This window comes from Besnoitia besnoiti, chromosome I (genome assembly GCF_002563875.1).
Source record: "Besnoitia besnoiti strain Bb-Ger1 chromosome I, whole genome shotgun sequence".
In the NCBI taxonomy this organism is placed as follows: Eukaryota; Apicomplexa; class Conoidasida; order Eucoccidiorida; family Sarcocystidae; genus Besnoitia; species Besnoitia besnoiti.
Genome location: NC_042356.1, coordinates 5,525,179 through 5,544,664, shown reverse-complemented (window position 1 = coordinate 5,544,664; position 19,486 = coordinate 5,525,179). Strand labels below are relative to the sequence as shown.

Below are 19,486 nucleotides of genomic sequence, written 5' to 3'. Positions count from 1 at the left end.
TGAGTCCATATCAGCCATAAGCGTTGAACAGTAGGTTCAGGCTACCCAACGACGAACTCGTTTTCCTCTTCAGTGTGCCATGAGTCAAGCAAGATTGCTCCCATGAATTGTCCCTGGCAGGCACTGTATCTCTCTTTGCCCGTGGTCTTCAGCTGACTTTTTGGAGCTTCCCTCCGCTTCTGGAGGACCCTTGTTTTGCTTCGCGCAAGGTCGCTTCGCCTGCTCTAACGCCAGGCTCGTAGCCCAGCGAGGTCCGTTGGAAGCTCTCACGAGAGATACGCAATAACGGGTTATTGCCCTCTAACCGGCCCTCTCCGTCGCAACGTCGCCATCCATCTCACCGTCTACTTTCTGTGCATTTCTAATTTGCTGACTTGTATGTGTCGTCGCCCCTCTGGGTTCCGCTCTCTTTGTTTGGCTCTCCGCCTTGTCGTATCGCCGACCCGGGCCATTTGACCGGCACTGCGGAGGGTGCTTCTCAGCTTCCCAGCTGTTTGCATGGTCCTACAGAGTCCTCTTAAACTTGCCTCTATGGAAACTGCGCGCCGTCCTTGTTGTTCTTGCCCGACGTTCTGAGATGCCGAGGTCTTCGTGATGCGCCTGGCCTGGGGGGAATCGATCTACCTTCCAGGTGACTGTTTCTAGTCTGGTCCGCGGCACTTGGTCAGAAGAAGCAAGCACAAGCCTGGGTCACTCGCAGAACGGGGCAGGGGGGCGCCTGAGAGCCCTCGACGACTAGGCCTCCACTCTGCTTCCTTTGTCTCTCGATTCTCTGCTCTCTTTGCCGCTAGGAGCATCGCGGGTGGATGGAGAGGCTCGTCGGCGAACATGGACGAGGGCTGGTCAGGCGAGGAGGCGCAGGCGGGCGCTTCGCGACTGCAGACTGCGGGGACAGCTCCGAAGGCGGAAGAAAGAAGTGGCGAGGCGGTGTGCAGCCCGCCATCTGAAGGGAAGGTCGGGAGGACAAGTCGGTCGCTTCTGCAGGACTCAGACGAAGATGGAAATAACGAAAGCTGCGGGCTCTCGAATGCGGCGCACGAGGTTAGTGGCCGTGACACCTCTCTCGCGGGGTGTGCAGGGTCGTTGTTCTCGCCTTCCTCTTCTTCCACGGAGTTGAAAGACACAAAGGACCCTTCGTCTTCGAATCCTCCGCCCTCGGCTTTCTCTTCTCCTTCCTGTCTTTGCTCTTCTCTCGAGGATGCTTTTGCAGGCACTGCTTGCCTCGGCGCTTTACCCCGAGGTGACCCGTGTGTCGGGGCCTCTCAGTCATCCTCCTCTGCCGCTCGTCCCCCGTCTAAATTTGACGGTCTTTCGTTGCTCGATCTCGACTTTTCTCTGCAAACGCCGACTCGCCTCGGTGGCGAGGCTCCAAGCGCGGCGCAGCCCGCGTCTCTGCATGAAATTGACCTTCTTGGAGACGCGGGGGCGACGTCCTCCTGGCCTTTGCGGCTCCAGGGGCAGAGTCAGGGAAGCGCGGCGGACGAAGAGGCGAGGCAGGACGAGGCAAGTGGAAACTTGGTTCTCTCCTCTGCTGCCGAGGCGCGACCTGGCGACGTAGAAGCGGAGACTGAACGCGAGCCGAGGCACGGGGATAAAGCCCGGGAGCCTCTGCTTGTCGTCGAGGAGGAGTGCCTCGTAGACCGGGGAGACAAGCTAGAGAGCGCCGAAGGAACACAGAAAACCACAGGAGAGCAGGGAGAAGTAAAGAGACGGCCGGCAGGCGACGAGCGAGGCTCGAGCGACGGGGGGAGAGGAGGGTCGCGAGAAGGGAGAGAAGAGGTGCGTCTGCTTGCTGCAGAAGGCGGAGAGAGGGAGGGAGCGAGCGCGCTAGAGGCCTCTGGGGGGAGTGACGCAGCAGCAAACGTCCGGTATGCGGGAGCGAGTGAACACACAGGAGAGAGCGAGCCGTCAGAAGGAAACGCGTTGCGCGCTACCAACTTGGACTCGAGTCAAGAGAATTCGGTGGCGAGGAAATCGACAGAGGCAGAAACCGAGGCGCCAGCGATCGAAGAGGCCGCAAACGCAGACGTCAGAGGCGAAGAAAACGTCTCGCGCGTCCCTGCAGAGACACTTGGCAGCAACGCGCCTCTGACGGGGCCGGAGAAGCTCGCGCTGATCAAGAAGCATGTGCGGAACCTCCTCGCTCGCGAACCGAGCGCCAGCGCACGGAGTAGGTAAGGCTCCAGCCTCGTTCTGACTCCGACCGACTCGCGAGTCTGGGAAACCCTTCGCGTGCGGGCTAGGAATCAACTCAGAGGTTTGCCTATGAGGCGACGAAGCCGTGATTGTGGAAGCCTTTGCCCTCAGTTTGTGTCCCCTGACGCTTAGCAGCTTCCGTCCTACGGCGACCTGATGCGTTGCCTCACGCGTTTTCGACTGTGCGTGCTGCGTCGCTCGGTCTCGCAGACTCGAGGAATGCCTCGCCGCCCTCGATGAGATGCCTCTGGACTTTGAGAAACTCCGCAGTCTCTGCGCCGCGGGCATGCCAGATCGATGCCCCGCTCTGAGGGCGCTGTACTGGAGAGTTCTGCTGCGCTTCCTCTCCGTAGATCCCTCGCAGTGGGAGGAAGAGTCCCGAAGAAAACGGTCAGTCTCCGCTCTCTACCTTTGTCGGCGCTCTCGCCAGACCATTTATGCTCATGTATTGACGCGGTGCGTTCGTCTGTTGCACGTCTTCATACGGGACGCGCGAGGGACGTCACCTGCGATTCTGCGGCGGGCTGGCTGAACTCGTCTGTGACTGAATGCTCCACACGTTGACCTGCGGCGTCTGCGCGCGTTCTACCTGCGTTTGTACGCATGCGCCCGCGCGTGTCCGTCAAGCCGCGCATCGCGACTCGCACGCAAATAAGCACATATGAATATATATATATATTCGCATGGGTGCAAACGTATGTGTGTCCAAATGCACGTACTATGAGCGTTTTGAGCTCTCCTTTCTCCAAGAGCCTCTTCGCCGCAGCTTCTTTGCTTCGCTTGCTTGCGTTCGCTGTGCAGAAATGCCTACGAGAGTTACAAGAGGGACTTCATCAAAGAGCCGGAGCTGGTGCGGCGGCTGAGGCAGAAGCGAGGCCCGCGAGGCCCGCGGTCAGCCATGCCCGCGGATGGCGCCTCCTCGTTTGTGTCTTCTTTCTCGTCTATTTCGTCCCCCCCGTCTTCGTCGCCGTCTTTCTGTTCTGGGAGAGAGGCAGTGAAATCTGAAGTCTTCGCCGAGGGCTCTGTGGTAGGCTGTTCGCCGCCCGCGCCCTCGGCTTCTTCTTCGGCTCTCGCGGCCTCCGCCGCGCACCCGACGCGGTCTCTTCTCGCCGCGTTGATTCCGTCGGCAGGTTCCGCGGAGCGACTGGGATCTACGGACAAGGAGACTGTGAGTGTGGAGAAGCGCGTGTCGCTCTTTGGCGGGACTCCTAACGATATGCTCTGTCGGCCTTCTTCTGGGTCCTCTTCCTCTACGCTCCGGACCGCCTCGTCTCTGTTCGGTGACCAGGGCGACGCATGCGTTTCGCCCCCAGCTTCCTCGAGTCTATTTTCCTCCACGCTCCCGTCCAGCACCTCGTTTTCGAGCTCGCCTGGGTCCGCGGCGGCTTCGCGGTCGGGGTTCACCGGGGCTCTCTTCCCCGAGCAAGAAAGCGACGCCGAGCAAAAGAAGCTCCGAGAGCGATTCGCCCAAGCCGCGCCACACTTGCGGTCCGCGGGCTCGATTCTGCTCGAAGGCCGCCAACTCCCCACCCGCCCGGTCAACCTCGAGTCGGTCTCTGACCATGTGAGTGCGATCCCATGGCTTCTGGTGCTTTGAGATCATGTTAACGGCGGGGAGGGCAGCGTGTGTCAAAGAAAAGAGATGTTTTGCCGGGAAGTTAGCGTCTAAAATATGGGTCAGGGTGCCCGCGCGTGTTTTCTGAGAAGATGCTTTCTCTCCCGCAGTTTGTGCGGAGACTTATGGGGAGTCAAACTTTGCCACACATGGTCGATGTAGGTATGTATGCGTGCGGGTAAACAGGGATGTGGGTGTGCCATCTGGCGCGCGGGTTTTTCCTGCAGCCTCTCAACCAGCAAACGAGCAGCGAGTGGCGGAGTTACTGGGACGACGCGGATATTTTCGACCAAATCAACAAGGATGTTTTTCGAACGCGGCCCGAGCTGGCGTTCTTCAACTACGACCCCTTTCTCTCGCTCCAGCAGCAGCGCGAGAGGTTCCTGCGCACCGCCGTCTCCCCCTCGCCTCCCCCGCAGGACAGAGAGATGCCTCATCTCTTCTCTCTCGGCAAAGAGGCACACCAGGTAGGAACGCGACCCGACTCCTGCGCACACGATGGATGCCGCAGGCATCGGCAGTTGCGGGGCTCGAGGCGTTGGTCTCGCACTCTGAACCGTATGCATACTCGGTTGAACTCCCACTTGTTCGTGGCGCTCGTGGACACACCCACGTTCCTGCACAGAGGCTTCACTCGAGAGTTGGAGCGAGTCAGCGCGTTCAGCATGCCGTTTTTTCCGCCTCCTGGCGCATCAGACGGCAGGCTTTTTGTCGCAGAGAAAGACGCTCGGGTATCGACTCAGCCGATTTCGTCATACGATGCGTCCACGCGGGTCGCTCACGCTTTGGCGGCGAATAATGACTCCGCTGTGTTCCTGAGGCGCACAGTTTTCTTCTCTTGCGTGGACGCGGTTCGCAGAGCTCGGAGGTCGACGAGCCGATTCCTCTCCTGGTTGATTACGACACGCTGATGCAGCAGAGGGCCGCGTCCCGCGCCGGCGCCGCTTCGCAGGGTGGCTCGACAGGGGGCCAGGAGCTCGGTTCCCGCGTGTCGCTTCCAGAGTCTCCAAAGTCTTCGCGCTTTCGCCTGCGCAACGCCTTCATCTCCTCCCTCAAGAACCGACCGGCCTCGCCGCCTGTTGGCGGATCTTTCTTCTTCTCGCGTTCGTCTTCTCGGTCGTCCGCGCAGGGCGGCTCGCGCGGGGTCTCCACAGGCGGCGAAGAAGCGGCGTGCGAGGAGCATCGACCCGCTGGGGCTCGGCCACCCGCGCGGGCGGAGGCGAAGCCGGCAGCGCTAGGCTTGCGGCTCTCCAACTCGCCCCTGAACTCTCTGAAGAAGCGAGTTGCGGCCCTGTCTCCGCGGTCGCCTCCGCCTGCTGACTCGCTCGCTGCGGCCTTTGGTCGCTACGAGAACGTCCACAGCGCCCCGCAACCGCTGTCGTCCTCAACTCAAGAAGAGAGAGGGGCTAGGTCGATTCAGCAAACTCCGTGCGCTGCTGCGCCGCGTTCGCCGGGCTTGTCCTCCATCCACGGGGCTGGCTCGGTGTCGCCTTTTCGGCGCTTCTTCAGCAAGGGAGGAGCGGCGCCTCCACAGCGGTTGCGGCGCCCCCACGCCGCGCCGCAGGGCTCCAGCGGCGCGGCGTCGCCTCTCCTTGGAGCCCCAGGTCTGGAGTCGAACGGGCGGGCGACCAGCGGCGAAGTAGTGTCCACGGGGGCGAGTGTGAGTGCAAGTGGCGACGAGGAGCGGGTGTGGAGGCCGATGGAGGAAAACGAGGGGCGCGAGATGTCCTGCGCACGAAGCCAGTCACGCCTGAGACTCGAAGGGGACGGAGATTTAGACTGCGAGGCCGCACAAGGCTTCGAGGCGGCCAGATGGAGAACCGCTGACATTCGCGGGAGCGGCGGAGCTTTCGAGGACGAGCGGTCTCCCAACCGGGCGGAATCAGCGTGTCGCGAAAGCTTCACGCGCGGCAGACTCTCTCTCGATACGTTGACCCCTGAGGAACTCAGGACGCCGCGTGCCTCGGTGCCTCTTGGCGGGCTGCCGGCGCCCTCTGCGCTGCGGGAGCGAGCGCGGCTAGGAGAGCAGGAAAACGAGCTCGACGTGATTCTACATCAAAGCGCCGCTGCGGCTGCTTCGCGCTTTCTCGCTCAGCCATCGCAAAGCCCCGCTATGGAGACTCCAACGAGCGCCGCGGCGGAGGATCGAGCTGAGGCGCGACATGCGCCGCCGCTGTTTTGCTCCGAGGAGACGCACACGATGGAGCCTCTGTCGAGCGGCGAGGAGGAGGGAGCACGCGTACACGGAGAACGCGTCTGCACCAGTAGAGAAGTCTCCGAAGCTCGAAACATGCTTGCGGGCAAGGCTCCGTCCGCGCCTCCGGGGAGGAACAGCGACGCAGAGGGGAAGGGCCTAGGAGACGAAGTGCTCGGGCAGGAGGCGGAAGATCACGAGGGGCTGGCGCCGGCTTCTCACCCGGCATCCCGAGGCTCCCCGCCCTCGCCCTTCTCTGTCTGTCCCCTGTCTCCGACTGCGTCGCCGCCGGAGGGCGAGGGGCCTCCGCCCCCGCCTGCACTCGCACTCGCGGCCCAGGAGCGTGAGGCGGCGGCGATTCCGCAGCTGCAGCCGTCGCGAGCGCCCGCGGGGGTGCAGGACACCTGCGACCTGTGGCATCCTCGGAGACACTACGACTTGCTTTGTCGCATTCTCTTCATCTACGCGAAAGTCAACCCTGGAATTCGATACGTACAGGGCATGAACGAGCTCCTCGCCCCGGTCTACTATGTCATCTTGTCAGATCCTCTCTGCACAGACCCCCTGCAGGTACGTTGTAGAAAACATGCTGCCTTCCGAGGCGCCTGCGCCCTCGTAGGCACACCTAGAGATCGGCCGTCGGACCTCCCGTGTCTTCAACAGCTGCTTCACAAAGAGGTCACAGTACGAGGATAGCTCTCACAATAACATGGCTGAAATGCATACCAGTGAAGATGAAAAGTCCATTACGAAATGCATGATTATTTATGTAAAGAGAGAGGAGTCCTAACTGGGGGATACAGTATCGTCGCCAACCCCGCGGCTATGTGTCTCGCGAAGTGTCTCATGCCTGGTGGCTTTCTGTCCCTTCGCGATTTGCCCCTGTCCTCGCAGGCGGAGGCCGAGGTCTTCTTCTGCTTCACAGAGTTGATGCAAGAGCAGCGCGACGCGTTCTGCAAGGCTCTCGACCCCACAGACAATGGCGTCAGCGGCAGGATCGCCCGGCTGAGTGCGCTCCTGAAACTGAAGGTACGCTGACCTTTGTGCAGAGAAAAAGAGCTAAGAACGGCACTCGGACAACGGCACGAGAGGCCGGGGGGGGGGGGGGGGGGGGGGGGGGGGGGCTTGCAGGAAGAAAGGGAGAAAGACAAGGACAGTGGCCTGAAGTGACAAACAAGTAGAAAGGAAGGGCGCGGAGAGGGGGGGCCGGCACGGGAAGGGACGGGGTTCGAGAAACCCTACGAAGACGACAGGATTGAGCGACATTGAACGCAGCGCGGTTGAGAGCCCCGACGAGCGGAGAAAGGAACACTTTGCAAACGGCTGGCCGCGAGAAGGGGGGCGACTGGAAAGGAATCCGGTGGCGGCAAAGCGAAAGCGCGAGCTCTGTGCGAGAGGCGCCGACGCCGAGGCGACGCGGAGGCGGAAGCGGCGGCCGGGCTCGAGCCACGTCAGCGGTGTGACACTCTTTTTTTTCGTAAGTTGAGACTACGCCCTTGAGCCTGCGTCACCCGCGGCAGAGTCGAGCGAACGGATAAGCGACACCCGACGGAAAACAGACGCCTTCCTCTCTGCGCTTGTCTCTGGTCATTCAGGACAAGCCTGTGTGGGACCACCTTGACCAACTCGGCGTGGATCCACAGTTCTACGCGCTTCGCTGGCTGCTGCTGATGCTGACACAAGTAAGGACAGAAAATCATGCGCAAAAGTTCAAACCCTAAACCCTTTCGCTTCTCCGTCGGGCGGCGGTTCCGGCTCCTGTGTGGGATGTGGCTAGCTAACGGGATGCATGTATTGCTACCAAGATGCATATGCGTATATATATATATATATATATCTATACGTCTACGCGCTCTCTGTGCAACTGTCAATACTGTTCCGGGAGGCATGTCTGCGGAGAGGAGGATGGGGAAAGATAGGTGAGGCGACGGGATAGCTTCTTTTTGTTTCGAGGGCGAGTGGCGGGAATCGAACGCTTGCGGCCTCTGCGGAGTCCTGCGCAAGGCAGTTCAGCGCCCCTGCGTGGAGCAGCGCCGAGGGCCGTTTGTGGGGTCTCGAAGCTCCTGCTCAGAAGCCAATTTTCGCATTTTCTCATCGTTTTCGCTGACTCTGCAGGAGTTCCAGATGCCCGATGTCATTGTTCTGTGGGACGCCTTCATCGCCGACGCTGGATGGCCGCTGCCGCTCCTCTACTACGTCTGCGTTGCGATGATTCACTGGGTAAGTCGAGCACAAATACCGCGCTCCCAAATGGCGTACTGACGTACCTCTTCGTCTATATCTGTTTAATATATATATTATATATATGTGAATGCGTCTCTCATCTCGTCTCTAGTGTCGACTACAGATATGTCTCTGCGAAGGGGCGCGGGCAGTAAAGAGGAAGGACGAGCAGCTTGTTAACGCTCTATCTTCGGTTCCCTTCCTCTGTCTTGCTGATTGGAAAGTTTTTTGACTTCTTAACTCAGCAGAACTTTTTCGGCGAGAAAAACGCAGCGGCGGGTGGTATCCCGTCTTCCCTCAGTTGTTGATTTGAGTCGGTTTTTTTTCTGCTATTTTCAGCTGAGGCCGGCGCTCCTTGCGGCGGACTTCACGGCCTGTATGAAACTGCTGCAGCACTTGCCCTCCTTCGACCCTCAAGTCCTCCTTGGCGCTGCGAATCACCTTCGGTAAGTGTAGGATTTTTTTCTAAAAGGAAAGGATTGCTCTCATTCGAATCGATTTTTCCTCGTCAGACGGATTTCTTCGGGACCACGTAGCTTGCTGTTTGGGTTGCGTTTGCGAAACTGTAGCACCACTCAACCGCGGGAGTTGGCCCCCTGGGGTTGTGGAATGACATATGACATCTACATCACATAGGCCGCCACTCTGCATGCTTTTTGTGTATTGTGCAACCTGATCGTCTCTAATCTCTTTACCGGGAGTCCACGTAGTTTTCCCGGCTTTTTCTCTTTTGCGATTCGTCTGGTCCCGTACTAATCCCGCCCCCCCCTCCCCCCCGCCTTCTGACTCTTTCTTTCGTTTTAGAATTGAGCGATAGAAAGACATCGCTGGTCGAGATCTTCGTTGCGTGTCTGTCGTCGTTTGTCGTCGTGCGCGTTCGACGCTTCCTTTTACTTTCTTCGTGTCCCTTCTCCGTCCTCTGCTACGGTGGGAGCTCTCGTCTTTTCTGCATTTGATCCTTCAAGCGTCTCGCTGGGTTGGCCTTCAGAGCGGAAGACATCGTAGCTGGCGGAGTTTCAGTCTCCGCGAACGACGCGGTTCCGCCGGCTAACGGCCATCCGGCCCGCGCGAACGATTTGGAGCGCCTCGATCCTCTGCGTGCGCGCAACAACGCGTCGGCGTTCCCTCTGCCTTCCTCTTCGCCTGCTCAATTAGCGCCTCTCTTTGGCAGGCGAAAACTCCATTTCTCGTCTTCCTCGTCTCTCGAGTCTGTGGCGAAGAGCTTTTCTTCCCCTTCTTGTCCTCTGTCGCGCGGTCTCAGTGGCGCGCAGGGCAGTGGAGCCCACGCTGGCGCGGAGGAGGCGGTAGAGGCCAGCGACCGCGGTCGGTACGGGCTCGTCTGCACTGTCTCCGGGGCGAGGAGACAGGAAGGCGGCAGCGATCCCGACTGCGACGGAGACAGGGCCGGCACCGAGGAAGGCCTGTCTAGCTCATCCTTCCCAGGGGCGCCCCTCTCGCAAGTCACGCGAGAAAACGACGAAACCAAGACGCCGGGAAGGCCTTTCGATGCGCGTTGCAATCCGCTTCAGCCCCTGCGGCTGCCCTTGTCAACGCGCGAGGAAAGGGGGCAGACCCAGCAGAGACACGCGTTCGATTTTCACGGGCCTGAGGGGGGGAAAGCATGTGAGCGCACGACAGCACAGGGGCCCCCTCTGGGTGAAGACGAGAAGGAGAAGAGGAAGAAGGAAAGAGAAGAGGAGAGGAGGCGCAAAGAGGCACAGAGACGGCTGGAGGTCATCAGCAGCCTGCCGGCCGCGTTCTTGACAAGCGGAAGCGAATGCCGAGAGTGCGAGCGCAAAGAGCCTCCCGTCGGCGTCGCCAGCTTGTCTCCTCGAGAGCGAGAGGCACGCGACGCTAAGCAAAGAGAAGATCGATCTGGGCCGACGTCCTTTTTTCCTTGGAGGGGCGGAAGACGAAGCGCAGGTGACTCCGCCGACCGCGACAATGAGGGAAGTCCGTTCGCAAGCCTCGGCGAGAAATTGGGCGAGCTGCGGTCGCTGGGCGTCAAGAACTTGGTCGCCGACACGGCGCGTGCGTTGTGGGCCGCGGGAACAGGAAACAGCGACAGCTCTGGCAAAGGGGAGAGAGACAGAGGGACGGGGGAATGAGGAGAACGAGGGGAGCAGAGAGGACGAACCAGTAGAGAGAAGAGCTCATCCTAAACGAAGGCTCGGCGAAGGAGAGGAAGAAGAATGCCGAGTGTAGCAGGAAGGGAGAGAAAATAAGGAACACAGCCATGGGAGGTTTCAAGCGCCGGGCGCACGAGAATGCGCTAAAGCAAGAGAACGGAACAGCGATGCGGAAGACTGGGAGCAAAAACGAAGCCCGGATTAGAAAAAGGCAGAAGAGCGGGCGGGAGCGTTAGCAAAGGCGTGGACACAGAGAAGCGCGACGACAAAGAGCCCATCCTGACGCGTGTCCTCAGGAGCATCCAGTCGTCAATTGTCTCGTCTCCGTGCTAAAAAGTGTGCCCGTGGCAATTTTTGTGACAGCACTGACTAACGTGCACGTGGTGGGTCTGAGCTTCTGCAGGTCTGCCTGGAAATTCCTGTCCTCTGTGTCAATCGAAGCTACGCAGGGGTGCCTACGTCTCCGCGTCGGCGTATCCGTCTCTCGTCTACCTATCTATCTATCTATTTATCTATATATATGCATAGGTAACTCGTGTATCGGAGTGCCCATGGCGGGGGAGGCGCGCGCGTCCTGGCTGGCAAGCACCCGTGAGCGACCGAGCAAATTTCCGTACCGTCCTCTGCTTCGGACGACGTCAAGGGGACCGCAGCGCGTCACACAACCGGCAACAGAAATTACGAAGTTGTGAAGTTCATTTTGCATCCCGAAACTGCGACGAACCGCTCAAAACAAGCTTCGCAAGACACTGAAAGTCCGGAAACGTGAAACAAACTCCACGCCGCTGGGCAGCCTGCCTGAGTACCGAAATCTGACCTCCAGCGGTGACACACACGGGTGCATATGCGTGACTGACACTTTTGCATATACATGTAGATTCCTATACGCAGATGCGCATCTTTACGTAACGAGACGAAGACAGCAGTGCGGACATCATCCACTACACCTTAGCACGTGGGAAACTAACACGGGACCTGCCTGTCAGATGGAGAGTCTCTCGGCGGCTGTGACCGATCTCGACAGACCGTCGTCCCTGTATACACCGCGAATATTCCTTCGGTTCCCCCAACAGACATTTCTTCCGTCAAACCGTTAAACAGACACCGCGCCCCCGCTTAAAAATGTAGCCTCGCGCGAGTCCGCCGGAGCACACTTCCGTTCGGCAAAGACATTTGCATTTTGATCCATCCGTTCTCCCCACGAGCCTGAGCTGTGTCTCCGCGGAAAAAACAGAGACACTTCGCCTGAGCATATCTCACAATGAAATCCTTTATTCAGTGCAGTGGCGAGTGTCTACCCTTTCATGGGGCTCATGAAATTCCTGAGGCGGACGAACAGGCCCGCAGACCGTCCCCGAAACCGCCTTCTTTCAATTCACCTCTGCAACTTGACACCGAAACCTCCCACACTCTAAAAGCCAGACGATCCTCCTCTCTCCGCGCCACACAGCAAACGAGACCAGGTTGCTCTCTGTAGCCAGGACACCGTTTCCTGCTTCGGCGTCTGACTCGTGAAAGCGATGCTCAACTTCATCAGTGACGTACCACTTGCACACGATCTAATCAGGCTAGCACTACATAGACGGGTGGATACGGATGTTTCTCCCCGTGTATGTAAACGACTACAGGTAGTTCACGAAATCGTCTTCTGCGTCCCTGCTGCAGACCCCATTTTCTCTCATGAGGCCTCTTGCCTCGTGGACCGTGGGACACGGCGAAACCACGTATTTCGCCCATGACATGGAACGCGTCGCAAATTTCCCTGTCCGTCTGCCCTTGGCACAGGAACAGACAAACGGCACACCCTTACTGCTCACGCGCACTCACCCACATGTGTATCGAGACACCGACGTACGGGCACGCATTCTGGCTTTTAGGGCCTGTGGTCCGCTGCGAGAACCCCCAAGCGCGAGGGAGTTGGCACACTAGATATCCAAGCGTACAAACGGGGTACGGAAATACGGCGCACTGGCGCGAGCGAGCTGTATATGTATATACAGATTAGTACCCCAGCCACAGTTGCTTCCTGAGTCGCCCGTCCTGCTCAACAAGGAAGTCGGTTTCGGACGTCCGGGATCGCATCTTTGTTCGGCACGAAGGCGAGCCAGCGGTTGATGATGAACTCGACGACATCTGCCTCAACACCCATGACTGAACTGAAAATGTGTTGTCCCACGCAGAGCGTGACGGAGAAAAACTGAGGCGGTCGCCCGCGCTGCCGCACAGCGCCGAAGCGGGCGCCGTTCCGCCTGCAGTCTCCCCGCGCGGGCTCTTCCTTGGGCGGCGGCGCGGCGTCTTTCTTCGGCGCGTCTCCGCCCGCGTCGCCACGGCTCTTCTCGCCCCTCACCGCCTTCGCCGCCTCGGAAACGGCCTCCACCGCCGCCGCGGGCGCGAGCGACTCCTCCGCGAAGTTCGGCGGCATGCGCAGCACCTCGTTCGGCCAAGCTTCGAAGAAGAGATACACTCCAGGAGCCACCTGCAGACCGTCGGGGTACGCGCGGTACGGATTGCGAGCGTGCCGCAGCATTTGAGGCACGGGGCACCTGCGGAGCAGGAAGCGTGGACGCAGGATGCACACAAGCGGCGCGAGAGTGGACCACGCAGCGGCTGCGGAACCCCCCGAGCGGAGAGCGCGGCACGACACGCACCTCGGAGACAGTGCGGGGGTGAACTGGCGGCCGAGACACCACGATGACGGCAGACCGACGTGGATCTCGACAGAGGCCAAGGCCACACAACAAGGGCTGCCCCAAGGTAAGGCAGTTCCGCGGCGGGACGCCGCACGCGCCCCGCAGAGGTCGCGCAACGCCGGAGAGCGGCAGAGGCACTGGCAGGGGGTCGTGGGTCCCGCCAACGGAGACTGCGCGCGACCCTGGCGCGCTGACAACCGCGTTCCCTTACTCGACGGTCGCGAAGTTATCGATTTCGAAGGCTGCTGCGACTCTGTTTTTCAGCGGAACGCAGCCGTCTACGTAGCTCCAAAAGCGCGTGTCTGCGCAGAGTCTCTCGGTGGCCTCGAAGCGGTCGAGCCCGGGGATGTACGGTGTTTGAATTTGGCTCTTGTACGCCACCGCTGACGAACAGTACACAAAAATTTCGCAGTCAGTCCGAAGCTGTCAAAACTCGATGCGCCAGGCTGAGGTCTGCAAGCACGATGACTCTACAGGGCGGGTCCAAGGTTTCCCGGCGCCGTGGAGATGGCAGCCGCCAACAACGGTGTCTAGAGAACGAGTGGTCTGGAAAAAGACAACGCGACCGGGCTCCACGTCTACCGACGAGTCGCTCACAAGCCTTTGCAGTCACAGACATGCGAAACCATGTGGCTGAAAAAGAAAAGGAAAACGCAAGAAGTGAAGTCGAACCTAAGCCGGCACACGGAACGCACACGCCTCCTCCAAAGCAGCCGTGCCTCACTCCGTCCTTACGGCAAAGGTTTTATTTGCGAGAACATATTAGCAGTGGAAGTCGCATTACAGGTGTAAACGCATAAGCACATGCATACGCACGTCTACTCGCTTGCTCTAACGCGTTCGAAGCACGCATCCGCTCAGATTCTCTGAGGGCATTTCCCGGGCAGCCTACGACGGCAAGAAAGTGCACCTACATGCCTGCGGTCCGGCCTCTTTGGGGGTGAGCGAGAAACTGAAAATTGTGTAGACGTCACTGTAGCGGGACTTGGTGAAGACCTGGGCGGACAGGACGCCGTAGGGCTCGAACTCAAAGATCTGCGTGAAAAATCCATGGACCGGAGGGGCAAGGACGCTCTGGACCCGCAAGTGGCTGACGGCACGAAACTGACCAGCCTGACCCGCCTCTCTACGAGGCTCTCCTCAAGAGGAGAAGCGAACACACATATGGTGTTGCGGCGGACAAATACATGAAGTGAAGAAGAAACCGAAGAACGAGTCAGCGGACTTTGCGTGCCAGGGGGCAGACCGTGACGGCGACACCCGAGCGGCAGCAGCGGCCCCGCTCGGCCTGCTGGGTCGCCCGCTCTTGAGGTGTGTATGCCTAGCATGTCTGCCCACGAAAAGCGATCCGCCTGGGGAGCACGTGGGGGAAACGGCGGGCGAGTGACTTACGCGCGAGTGGAAGCAAGCGATCGAGAGGCGCGAGGTCGCTGCGCACGAGTTGAAGAGCGACGCCTTGAAGGGTAAAGGAATGCGAACGTCGCAGTTGTGCGCTGACTCAATCATGACTGCACACACAGTGAGGGAGAACAGAGAACTCGCAGACGGCACTGAGCACATGGGGCGGCCGAAACGCAAACCCTTTCAATCACCTTGTGGCGGTGGCGTCCTCATGCCGGCGCTCTACGCGCTGGCATCCACTCCGTATTCTCTGCGCTCAAGCCGCGCCAAGAGCCGCGGCGAGTCCCTCACTGACCTCTCCAGCTCGCTGCAGTGCGAGCAGGTACCGTCTCTGGAAGTCCCATCCTCTCTGTCCAAGACCCCCGCCGCCCTGCAAAAAGCAGCTGTGCGTGGGCGTCCGGGGAGCAGTTTCAATATTTTCGAATTTTTCTAATACGAATACTAAATTTTTCTGTAACTGCATGTTTTGAAAATCAAAGAGCTGAATCGGTGCCGCATTTGTGCAGTGCATTCTCCTCGACACCGAGGAAGTGCGTACCGGTCTCAGCCGCACCGAACAGAGGCGAGTTCTTGCCTTTCGCCGCGGTGTTGAGGCAGTCCGCGAGGCGCACTCTGAAGTCTTGGCCCTTGGCCTGTGAGATCAAGCGACCCGTGCGATCGACGACAGGCCCAACACCTTGCGCACGCGGCACGATGAACTGCGCCACGCCTTTCACCTCGCTGAACGCCGCGACAAGCTCCTCGAGATCGGCAGCGGTGTACGGCCCTGTGGCTGCCGACGGCGGTCGCTCTGAAAAGAAAACCCAGAGTCCACGCACGGAGCGCAGGTTCCCCCAGAAACGAAGCCAAGCCTAGTGAAACGCACAAAGGCGCCGCTGAGTGTGCGACACAGAGGGGGCGCGCGATCTTCAGGGCATCTCCAGCCTGCAGGCGGCCAGAGAAACAGACCCCCGGCATCCAACACAAAGTAGTAATCTCCCCGTCAAGCATGGCGCTTCGCCCTCCGAGGAGACGCAGAACGAGCGTCGTTGCCCCCCCCCCCCTCCCCCACGCCCCTCCGAGCTTCTGCACGCGCACTGGGAGCTTCCGTGGGAACACGTCTTGTAGCCTCGCTGTGGACTGATGCTGTTTCTTGACGCCTGACTGCCGCCTAGCCCCGCTTGCGGGCGCGACTCCGTGAGCGTTTGCGCCTGTGGCATCTCGACAGCTACGCGGGCGGCGCGCGCCGGAGTTGCCGAAAAAGGCCTCCGTTCGCCGCGTGTGAGGATCTCGCTCAGCGCTGCCGCACCTTTTCGAGACTTGAGGGTGCTGTAGCAGAGCGAGGGATCCTGTCGTCGCTGGGGCGCGCGCACCACCATGAGAGGAATGCTGAGGACAGGCGTGAGAGGCTTGGTCGGGTCTGCGTCCTTCTTTCCTCTCAGCAACGGAGACAGCAGGAGCGGAATGGGGTAGCCCGAGCGCGTGCAGAACATGAGAATGTGGCGCCCCGAAGGGAGCGGTGGCAGCGTCCCCTTGAGGAGCTCGCCCTCCACGGAGCATGCGCACGTCTGGCGCCAGTTGTCTGCCGGCAGAGACAGCACGTGGACGCGCACAGAGAAAAGCAAAGTGCACAGACAGGCAGATACGAGGCGACTCCAGTATCTGTACAGCTGCATGTATTAAGCGGAACGATGCTGCGTCGGGGGGGCAGACGAATGACAGACGAGGACAGCCTAGCAAGCCTGAAAATGGGGAATTCACAGGGGGATTCGGCAGGAGCAAAGACCGCATCGCCGCGGTGTCATTTGATTAAAAAGACAACTCGGTCCCCGGCAGACGGTGGCTGAGGGAGGCGAGCAAATACAAGGCAGTCGCCACGAGTCGTATAGCCTGCAACACGACACTGCCTCGGACAATGCCGCTACACTCGTGCATCCGCCACTGCACACAATTCGTATTCCGCTCTGCTCGCTGGGGCCTGCTGCTGCCCGGTTTGCTCGCGGAGCCCTCTCCCACGTACCTATCGAGATTGTGACGTCGATGCCCGCAGGCGGGGCTTGCATCAGAGCGAGGAGGAACGGGTGTTCGCGCTGCGCCTCCACAATCGAAGTGTAGCTCGCGATTTCGAGGATTACCGAGGCTGAGAGCACACATCAACGGAAGAAAAACCGATCGCATGCTAGGGAGGCAACACAAGTCGAAGAAAACCAGTGCCCGCATCGCTCGCGCACGCAGCTGAAGGCGGCGAACCCGCGTATCTTTCGACGTTTCGCTACTGGATCCCTGAAGTCCTGTCTTGCACGAGCTTTTTTGTGGTCTACTCGGTCCTCTCTCGAGAGCCAACCCCACATCGCAACGACTTCGCCTGCCTTTCGGTCGTTGCCGCCGTTTCTGGGGCCGTCCGTCGCTGCGCCTCCTTTATTCTCGCCTCCGCGCCTTTCGAGCAAAGGTGCTGAAAGACCGCGCAGCGAAACAGGTCTCGGAATCTGTGCGGGCTCTCGCTTACTGGGCTTCGCGTCTTCGTCTGTCGCTGTGGCGAAGGAAGCCAGGTTCGCGAGGAAATGCTCCTCTGTGAAGACCGGGCCCCGCGGCTTGGTCTTTACAGCCTCGCGCGGGCGCGGATGGAAGTCCATCAGCGGGTGTCTCTTGAACGTCAAGAAGTCTCGAAGCAGCGCTACGGACGAATTAACGGGGGTTCCCTGCAGCAATCCCTCACGGAGGGAGAGAAAGGGGTCCTGCTCCTGCGGGCGCGCACACACGAGACGCAGCGGGCAAATCTGGCAATAGGCGAAGACAATGCCTCAACGGGCGACGCCTACAGATAGAGAGCGGCTCCCAGGCGTGAAAGTTCGTGTCGCATTTTTCCGGCGGACATAAAACAAGAGATGCTCGAGGGCCGCACAAGCGCGAAACAGTTGTTTGAGCCACGCGTGAGCAAACGGGCATGCAGACTGCGCGACAGAGAGCGGCAAGCGAAGACGCCGCCGCAGCAGGAGAGACGGCAAAGACCGTGAGAGCAAGGTAGGGGAGGCCTCCCGACAGAACATGACAAACATTCAGTGAACGATCACGAACGCGGCAGAAATGCGCAGCTGCGGCTCTGCTGAGACCTCCAGTTTTATTTGCACAAGCCGTCCACTGGACACGGGCCTCGCCAGCCCGGACCGACCTCCGGCCTGTGTCTTCTTCCCGCGTCGCCGGCTCTCCTGCGTCCTCTTACCACGTTGTCGGAAGCGTCGGTCGCGCCGAAGAGCCCCGAGCTGGGGCTGGGATCGGCTTCATACTCGAGAAAGGAATTGTATGAGTCGAAAATAGTGCGGACCTGGCCTGAGAGAAAGCCGCGGCAGGTGTCGTCGTCGCCGTCCACGTGCTTCTGGCGAGAGAAAGTGCCGCCGCCGGCGCCAGAAGTCTCCCGCCCAGGAGTCACAGAAGACGAGAAGAACGACGCAGCAGCGGACGCATCCCGCGCCTTCAGTCCGGAAGCCAGCCGAGAAGGCGACGCCGCAGAGGCAGGCCCGCCCGCAGCGCCTTTCGCCCCCGCCGCAGGCGGCCGCACTGGAGCCACACGTTTCATTCTAAGGGCAGTCGAGGCTGGTGGAAATGCGGAAAAAGCGACGGAAAAGCGGCCCTCCGGCGCGAGAGGAGCCAATGCCGCGCGCGCAGGAGGGGGGGGTGACCAAGCGCGAAGACACTCACTTTTCAATTCTTCTCCGCGTGGTCGCCGCGTGAACTGACAGCAGGAGGACCCTGGAGACCGCGCCAACGGCTTCGAATCTCAGAAAATCAATGGAGCACACGCAACCCACACGGATCTGCACGAACTCCGACGAGATCGTGGATCAGACCTCGACACACACACTTAATCCAGTGTGGGAGGCAGGAGGACTCTTTCTTAGAGGAGAAGGGGGGAAGTTATGGTAGACGAATCGTAGGCAAAGCGGGCAGCGGAGCGCCGGCAACGGCGTGCATTCTTCGCGGCTACTCCACCTCTACTGAGCTACATCACGCACATCCGAGGCTAGCGAAAATACTCGCCCAGATGTTTAAGGAATCAGCCTCGCTGACCAGAACCCCACGATCTTTCGTGAAAAGGCTTCGACCCGGAGACGACGCCTCATGCCCCGTAGATCGCTCTCTGGGCAGCTGGGAGAGTCGATGAAGGACGGAAAAGACCAAGACACTGTGTCAACGGCGCGGGGTCGGCACGCGGCAACCGTTCGTTGGCGAAAACAGCGAACGGTACTGAAAAGGAAGGCTGCGGAAGAGCGAATGAGAATGGACGGGCGGGGCGAGAAATACGGAGACGGAAGTTCATCTGGAAACAGAGACGCGCCAAACGGACGAAATGGGAGAGCGAGGACGGGTTCCCGGTCGCGGGCTGCGACGCGCACGCGAGAAGTCGAGTCTCAAAACGGAAAAAAATCAAAACCACCCAGTGCGCGCGATAGGGCGGCGCCGACTAGGAAGAGAGACCGAACGGTCAAGATAAACGAAATACGAGCCTAGCCGGTCTGCGGCGGTACGGAAACCTATACGTGAGGCTCGACGAGGCGCCCAGCGCATCGTTGAGTCGTGTTCAAGACAGTCAGTACACAGAAAAGCACGACCGGACGCCGTGAACCCTACCAAAAGGCATTGCTTGGCCCGTGGTGAAAATGCATCCTTAACGGAAAGGACTGCCAAAAAAGCGGTCTCCGCGGTTTTCGCCGGAGACAAGGTTCCGTGAATCCCGAAACGGACTCAGAGAGGCTCTTCGCGGAGCATTCTCTCAAGACGGCAGCCAACCTTGCGCCGCGCCGCCGAATCATCTGTGCATGCTAGCTCAACAGACAGGCGCCCGTGCGCGTGGAAAACTCCGATACGTGGGAGGAGCGCACGGGTCTCCTCCAGAATCAGAGGTGAACAAGCTGTTTTCCGGGATGTTTTTGCCTCAGGGCGGGCGAAGTCCTCCGTGGGCGAAGGCTTGAAAAAAGAATCCAACAACATTCGCGGCGGCGGGCTGCCGGTATGTCTAGCTCGTCGCCTGTCTCCGTGAGAACAAACCACGGATTCTCGCGTC

At 59.9% G+C, this 19,486-nt stretch overlaps 2 protein-coding genes across 2 annotated transcripts; one reads left to right on the top strand and one right to left on the bottom strand.

The window, feature by feature from the left end:
- Positions 1–828: 828 nt before the first annotated feature.
- BESB_007880 (uncharacterized protein) lies at positions 829–10,336 on the top strand (the record flags this gene model as incomplete). The annotated part of the gene is made up of 10 exons (XM_029359542.1): positions 829–2,174; positions 2,407–2,586; positions 2,998–3,760; positions 4,039–4,278; positions 4,671–6,575; positions 6,900–7,034; positions 7,601–7,687; positions 8,121–8,225; positions 8,568–8,674; positions 9,217–10,336. The coding sequence occupies 10 exons, from the start codon at positions 829–831 to the stop codon at positions 10,334–10,336; spliced, it is 5,988 nt and encodes a 1,995-aa protein (XP_029222455.1).
- Positions 10,337–12,401: 2,065 nt separating this feature from the next.
- On the bottom strand, positions 12,402–18,001 carry BESB_007870 (uncharacterized protein; the record flags this gene model as incomplete). Its single annotated transcript, XM_029359541.1, has 9 exons — positions 12,402–12,900; positions 13,259–13,430; positions 13,962–14,082; positions 14,440–14,555; positions 14,987–15,238; positions 15,737–16,009; positions 16,448–16,567; positions 16,934–17,168; positions 17,648–18,001. 9 exons carry the CDS (start codon positions 17,999–18,001, stop codon positions 12,402–12,404), a joined length of 2,142 nt encoding a protein of 713 aa, XP_029222454.1.
- Positions 18,002–19,486: the final 1,485 nt, after the last annotated feature.